Source organism: Rhinichthys klamathensis, unplaced genomic scaffold (genome assembly GCF_029890125.1).
Source record: "Rhinichthys klamathensis goyatoka isolate OS25496 unplaced genomic scaffold, OSU_Roscu_1.1 h1tg000254l_1, whole genome shotgun sequence".
NCBI lineage: Eukaryota > Metazoa > Chordata > Actinopteri > Cypriniformes > Leuciscidae > Rhinichthys > Rhinichthys klamathensis.
In genome coordinates, this window is record NW_026606776.1 from 2617804 (window position 1) to 2625860 (window position 8057).

General features: G+C 37.0%; 1 protein-coding gene across 1 annotated transcript; it reads right to left on the reverse strand.

Moving 5' to 3' along the window:
* Positions 1–72: 72 nt before the first annotated feature.
* On the reverse strand, positions 73–7402 carry wdr12 (WD repeat domain 12). The gene is made up of 13 exons (XM_056266803.1): positions 7246–7402; positions 6992–7086; positions 6336–6430; positions 5063–5169; positions 4847–4962; positions 4533–4687; positions 3824–3869; positions 3602–3684; positions 3376–3516; positions 1446–1551; positions 1227–1359; positions 1069–1141; positions 73–273 (listed from the first exon to the last, which is right to left on the reverse strand). Exons 1-13 carry the CDS (start codon positions 7284–7286, stop codon positions 196–198), a joined length of 1269 nt encoding a protein of 422 aa, XP_056122778.1. The 5' UTR covers positions 7287–7402; the 3' UTR covers positions 73–195.
* Between the last annotated feature and the right edge of the window lie 655 nt (positions 7403–8057).

Consider the following 8057-nt stretch of genomic DNA (forward strand, 5'->3'; position numbering starts at 1 on the left):
GACCCATTGAATCAGATGCGAAACCGAGCATAAGAATGGTTTTACACATGAAAAATGGTTTTACACTTGTCTCTCTAAGGCTGTAAGGTGGTCTTTGTCTGTTTGTAGCTGGTTTCCAGAATACAATTCCTGTTATAAAGCAAAGGAGACGCTGCTTATGTTCCCATGGCGGTCTTGGCAAGAGAGAAGACAGTTCTATGCCCCTGCATACGAGACGCAGGCGGAGTATCTGTATGTGTAGAGTTTGTTATCTGCTCCTCCGCTCAAAATCAACTAGAGAGAAAAGCAGACAAAGAAAAGAGAGATTGAGATACACCCACAGAAATATCCTCCAAGTTTAATCACAGTTAACTCTTTCCCTGCCAGGTGAGGAAGCTTCCAGAGGAGCTATGAGCGAGGATGCACAGGTGTATCCTATGAGGAAGTCTTTCTTGTCGAGAAACCTGACGCACGTATACATTCTCCGCCCACTTCACATCTGTCACAATTTTAATTTATGCCTTACTTTTGCAGTTTAAATAAAGCATACATCTCACATATTTCAACAGGGCATCTTGCTTTATGAATTTCTTAAATAACTAAAATTCAACAACATAAGGGCAGATCCTCTGAGCGACGCTTTAAAGTGACGCTCAAGTGATCAAGGATATTCCAGTATACAAAAAAGGTTTCCTTGATTCCTTCATCCTAATTTTCTTTTCTTGCATCCCTCCCTCGCATCCTACGGGGGGGTGGAGCTGAGACGCGAGGAAAGGAAGCGAGGATGCACAAATAAGAAATGAGAAACCTGTGTTTTGATCCAGAGATTCTGTACTCTTTCAGAAGATGCTTAAAGCTCCCTCTACCATATAACAGTGAAAGGGTTCTGTCAATGGCGGGGAAAGAGTTAAAGACCCTATGAAATAGTTTATATGCATTTAAACCATTTTCCATGTTCCCATCTTCTGCTATCTAAGCTGATGTACCTCTGGTACTTTTGTTGTAACAAAAACAAATAAACTCAAAATGTGTCAGTTTAAAGTAAATCTTTATTTTTAGAGTTTTAAATATTTGAATGGTTTGACGTACCCCATTCTCTGTCCAGTCAGCACACAGTACTTTGTCTTCATGGGCAGCAAGATCATACAGAGGAGCTTTACAGCTGTAAAGAAGAAACCAAGACTGTTAGGGACACACATGCAGGAACAGGACGGTATTGTGGTACAAAGTCTCTGTGAGTCACACACCTCCTGATATCCCACAGTTTGACCACATTATCTAGAGATCCTGACACCAGCTGATGCTCATGAGATGGAGACCACCTGACCACCGTCACCCAACCATTATGGGACGTCAGTGACAAGAGAACTAGAGAGCCATCTGGAAGAAAATAAAAAAGTGAGATGAGCAATTAAAATAGCTGTTAGTTTGAGAGGGCATCATTATACAGAATCTCTGAAAGTCACCTTTAGACCTTGGGTCCCATAGACGCACATGTCTGTCGGTGCTGCCCGAGGCCAGACGGCGACACAGAGGAGAGTATGAGATAGAGTTGAAAACCTTACTGCCCATCTGCAATACAAGAACACCAGTCTCTAAATCCAGCAGCCCTTAACCTGTTAAGCTGCAAGCCCACTTTTGAAAAATCCCCAGAAATGGCATTCCCAAACTGAAACAGATACAGTTCATGAACCCTTTGCACTAAAAGCACAAATCTCATTTGAAAGCTTACACCTGGTAGTTTATTGTAAATGTAGAATTAATTATTGTCATAATGAATTTTTTTTTTTTTTTAAATAGCTTCAAAGTTTTGTAAAGTTATTAGAAATTTATTTTTATGAAACATCTTCATGAAAATAAAATTGAAGTTGGCCCTGGAGCAATCTAGAAATGCACTGCAGCTAAAGCCATATGTGTGACCATTTTATATTTAAAATCTGAAAATGATAAGTCTAAAACTCTGTATTTAGTTAAATGTTTTTCAAGATCATGTCAAATTACTTTATTTTGATTAGACTGATTTAGTATCTTCAATGCAAACTGATGTTTAGTCATCTATTCAGTCTATTGCCTCTATTGTTTTTGTGGTGCAAAACGAGCCCCATTCAGTCTCAGTCTCCCCTGCACACATTTACACCTCTCCAGACTGGTTATGGTTCTAAATATATGCATTTCTTTTGTCTGCATTATAGCTACTAACGACTGGCTATTCACAGGCTATTCATAGGGTTTCAAACCCTAATTTCTTTTATCAAAGTTCTCACTAAATATTTGAAACTGGTATCAAATGCACTGAAACATTTCAGTAAGCATTCCTATTTAGAAAAAAATCATAAAACAATAACTGCTGGTATAGCAGGTGCACCTGGGCTAGCTAGCATGTTAGCTTAGCACACCATCAATACACGACCATTTATGAGATTAAAACCATGTCTGTTCTCCAAACTTACTTTATAACGCAAGTCGAGTGTTTTAAATAATCTTCTGTGATCTGATTTGGCTTCAGATAAAAAAAAATCCGACCGAAAATGTATTTATAGTGTTCTGCACGATGATGAAATCTATATCGATTAGCATAACATTATAAATATAATCTATTATTATTAAATACCTGGCATGGCTTGAAGAACACAGGTAACTCAAATATCATTGCAATCATGTTTGTTGTCTTCAAAACATCTTTATCTGCACTTTACAGCGATCTCTGGAAGCTTTGTTGTGGCAAGACTTCCTTGTCACATGATTATGGCTCTTCTTCATGTGATCCATATATGGACTTTACTGAACAAACAGCGCCCTCAGACTGCCAGTATGAATTAAAAACACAGTACATCAGACTATCCAGCGCTCATAATGATTACATCGACGCATTTGGGTATAAATTCAATAAACATTATTCCTGTCTATAGAAATCTGATGTAAACCGATGAGAATCTATCAATATTTCTCCAAATCTGCACATGTTTGAGCTAAAAGCCCTGAGGGACGTTATTTTGTCAAGCGCTGTCATGACGATCGCACGGGAGTTTTTTTTTTTAATGAGAGCAGCTGACGCTCATAATTCATATTAAAGGTAACGGCTCATTTTTTAATTTCATAACTCCTGACACAAATTAAGACATAACTGTCACTACAAGTTTCTCAGAATACAATAGTGGTCAAATACTGAAACTTGAGTCTTATATCTTTTTAATGATGTAAAATTTGTCAAGTTAATAACATTAATTATGATAGTAACTTTGAACTATTTAAAAAAAAAACGCTTCAGAGCGCCCGTGCTCTGGTGAAGCTTAACAGGTTAAAGATTATGCGTTTATTCCACTAGTCTTGTGGTGAAAAATTCTTGACTCCCAACTCTATCTATTACTACTTTTATGAAGAACTGGTGTCACTCACTAGCGTACTCTTCTGCCCGCCAGTCTCTGCATCCCACAGACGGATGGTGTGATCCCATGATGCACTGCACAGTTCCTCTGCATCCATCCAGAGCACTGAGGACACTGCCTCATTATGGCCAGAAAGAGTCATGAGGGGAGTCTAGAGCAGAACAAGAATTTATGAAACTGCAAACCATTAACTGATAGCAAGGGTCTTTGAGTCAAGAACATGTTCAGATACTCACCCGTGTGAGCCCCATCTGCTCCGTTTTCTGTTTTTTGCGTGGCCTGTTGGGTTCCTCTATTTCATCCTCTTCCTCTGTTGGCACTGAGGACAACAATACAAGCCGGTTTATATAAATGTATTACTATACAACCTTTCATTGGTTTCTTTTTTTGATGGTGGATGTTTTTCCTTGTGTAATTCAAAAGGACATTTCACAGAAAAAAGGTTTCTAAAAACGTACCTGCTGACCATATCTTTAGCATTTTGTCCCATGAGCCACTGCAAAACTGAAGAGAAAAAAAACATGAGACATAACTAGCCAATCAAATATGTTACTTTTGGTGCAAATATTAATATATATATATATATATATTATATATATATATATATATATATATATATATATATATATATTTATTAAAAAAGCAAAAATATACATAAACTACTGTTCATATTTTGGGGGATGGTAAGATTTTTTAAATATTTTTATCTCTCGAAGGCTGTTTATTTTATCACAGATACAGTAAAAACGGTAATACTGTGTGAAATATCATTAAAATGTACAATAACTGTTTTCTATTTTAATATATTATAAAATGTAATTTATTCCTGTGATGGCAAAGCTGAATTTTCAGCATCATTACTCCAGTCTTCAGTGTCACATGATTCTTCAGGAAATTATTCTAATATGCTGATTTGGTGCTCAAGAAACATTTCTTATTATCAATGTTGAAAACTGTTGTGCTGCTTAATATTTTTGTAGAAACCGATTTGAAATTGAAATCTTTTGTGTCATTATAAAATGTCTTTAATGTCACTTCTGATTAATTTAATGCATATTATGAATAAAAATTCATTAATTTAATGAATAAAAGTACTTATTTATAAATAAATATGTACATCATACAGTTAAGTCAAACAGACAGAAAGACTAACGAACACACACAAACCTTTGTCCTAGTGGGGTCAACGGCAACCGTGTCTACACTTCCTGCGTGTCCTCGGCAACAGTGTCGTCCCTTCACTTTATTCCGTTCGGAATTCCACTCCCACAACATGATTGTTTGATCAAGAGATGCCGTCAGGAGCAAAGAGCTCAGACCATCTAAAAGCCACAGAACCATCAAATGGACAAATTCAGAAACCTCATGCAACATTAGTTCTCCTAAACATCAATACATAAATACACTCAGATTCACACATAAATGCATATTAGGCATCTCATACTGGTTATCTATCAAATAAACACTTGTACGTTTCTTACCCCTCTTCACCCAGGCTACATCCTTCACAACATCAGTGTGTCCAGCCACAGTCATCACAGCTTTCCCTTCCATTGACCAAATCCGTGCAGTCTTATCGTAAGAGCCTGTGAGGATCCTGGGCACAAAGCAGAGAACGACTTGAATAGATCAGCCACAAAACTGTCCAAGCAAATACATTTTTGACTTCTGTTTAGAATGTTTTGGATGAAGCGCACCATTCAGAATCTGCCTCCACCGAGCTGATCCAGTCATCGTGCATGATACACTCCTCTGGCTGTGGGGCTGTGAACTTCTCTACATATTCTATCTCCACCACTTCTTCCTGTAAACACACACACACGAGCATCATATATGTTTTAGCATGTTTAACAGATTAGCCGTTTCACTTTCATAACAGTTTAACCGTTAAACACAGCTTGAAAAAAGCTAAACGTCACACCAATTCATATGGATTACTATTACAATGTATTTGTGCTTTCTAAAGCGTGAAATTTTTAGTTGCATGGATAAAAATAATGAGAGAATCTTTAAAAACAAGTTCCCAAGACAAACAGAAGTGGTATGGGTTTGAATGGCACGAGGGCAAATAAATAAAATAAAGGGGAGAATTTTCATTTTTAGGTGAACTACTAAGCTTAGTCTCACATAGGCTGTGTCCCGAAATCGCAGAGCAGGTACTTCTTTTGAATAAGTAATTACTTTGTGACCATTAAAAAAGTATGTTCTATATAGTACGAATGTGTATATTATGAAGGTACCCCAGACATATTTGTCATGTTGTCATTGGTCTACCATTGATCACTGTCATTCATAAATCCTTTCCTGTGGCCTCATGGGATAGTAAAAGTGTCCATTGTATACACACTTCAGAATCTCGCCGGAAGTAGCATGTCATTCGGGTATATTTTGTCTACTGTTTTATGTATATGAATTTGGACTCTTTTCTCAAAGGCTACATCCAAAATCGCATACTTCCCTACTATATAGTAGGTGAAAAACAGTATGTGACAAAAGTAGTATGTCTAAATTCACAGCACTCATAAAAGAGAAGGCAAAAGTACTCTGAAGCGTGCATACGATGGACACTTTAATATCCCATGAGGCTACTGGAGAGGATTTGTGAATGACAACATGCCGAATGTAGTATGTCCAGATTATGTTTACTACACAACATATTCATACTATATAGAACATACTCTTTTAGTGGTCGTGAAGTGATTACTTATTTAAAATAAGTACCTGCTCAAGAGAGTATGCGATTTCGGATGCAGCCATACTGATTTTTTTTCCTGCTATATAGTAGGGAAGTAACATGTGATAGTTTGTGCTGTTCACACTGTCATGACAATGTCACTTATGGGCAAAAAATTATAATTCAGATTTTGGGCCATTTACCTGCAGTCTGAACATAGTCAAAGGGTCAGTGAACAAACTGTAGGCGGTCTATAGATATGTGTTGGTGAGACTACATTAAATGCAATGACATACCGTTGAGATGTTCTCTGTCTCCATGTGATTGGCCAGTGAAGTGCGGAGAAACTGTCCCCGAACCAGAAAATCAAACTCAACATGTTTGTGTCCAGCTGGAAAAAGAGACATCAATAATGTGAATTTAAATGAAAAATAAAAAAAATACAAGAAAAATATAATCAAGCGCTGCAGCTTCAAAAGTCAGAATCTAATCATTAAATCAACAGAGAGAATCGGTAACACTTTACAATAAGGTTAACATGGACTAAGAAAGAACAATACCTCTACAACATTTATTAATCTTATTTAATGTTAATGTCAACGTTTACTAATACATTATTAAAATCAAATGGAGTATTGTTAAGTTAACATTAGTTAATGCACTGTGAACTAACATGATCAATCAATAAACAGCTGGATTTGTATTAACTTACATTAACAAAGATTAATAAATACTGTAACAAAAGTATTGCTCATTGTTAGTTCATTTTAGTTAATACATTAGCTAATGTTAACAAATGAGACATTATTGTAAAGTGTGACCGGATATTATAATTAGATTACACACAATTTTGGGAAAATGATTTTTAATAAGTCGTATAGTGGGCAAGTATGCTGCACCATAACAAGATAAAAACACGTCTAAATGAATGCCTGGTATTAAACAAGCTCACCATTCTTCGCTTCCAGCAGCTTGTTGATGACACCACTGAGATCCGCCACCTCAGAGGCAGCAGGGATGGAGAACGGAACATCATCTATCAGATGCCTACAGGGAAGAGCATATTACAACTGATACATACACACTCTACATCTACCATCATTATGAACACTGCAAATACTACTAAGCAAATTCAGCTGAATATCTCTTATCTAGCTACAGCTAAACGTTTCAGCTATTTGTGTTAAGCACACTATATATACTCACTTTTTGTTTTCGGTGAAGAACCGGGCCTGTACCTGCGACATTTTATTTTGTTAGACGGCAAAACTATATAGAAAACACATCTGTATACAGGCGAACTTCACTCTGTGTGGAGACACTTTCCCACCATGTGGTTCCCAATGCGTGCGGATGGAAGACATGACAGTCATTCGCAGAGCAATCGATGACTGACAAATGTGCTCGCAACTAGTTACGTCTGAGTTGAGCTCCAGTCCAAATTGACTGAAGTTTCTTCGGATTTCTAGAGAGGAAAAGATGGTAAAAGTTTTTTTCAAAGTGAGTTTGTTACAGTGCAAACTCATTTAAACAACATTTTCTGTAAGGCAAGGCAATGCAAGTTTATTTAGGCCTATATGGCACATTTCATACACTATGGCAATTCAAAGTGCTTAACAAGGAATTAAAATAATCACAAAATAAAAGCAAGGAAAATTAAAACAGTTATAAAAGAAATTAAAAGAGATGTATTGTACAGTAATAAAATGAATTCAAAGAGTAAAAACATGATACATAGATAAACTTCTCATCTGGCAAAACACCGCTGTATCATATTTTTCCACAACTCCCAGTTTTATTCTTGAGATTTTCCCATGCTGATCACACTGTGTCTGTGGTGTTTTTTCTGCGCGCCCTATAAATCTGACCCAATTTCCCCCTAAAATCGGACAGGAGGAGCTCTGACTGACTCACGGGGTAACCTCGGGTTCACTGCCTCATCAGTCCGCACCCCAAAAACCCATTTGTTCGGAAGCTCTAGGAATGGAATCAATCCAGTCCACACCCCACAGAACCTC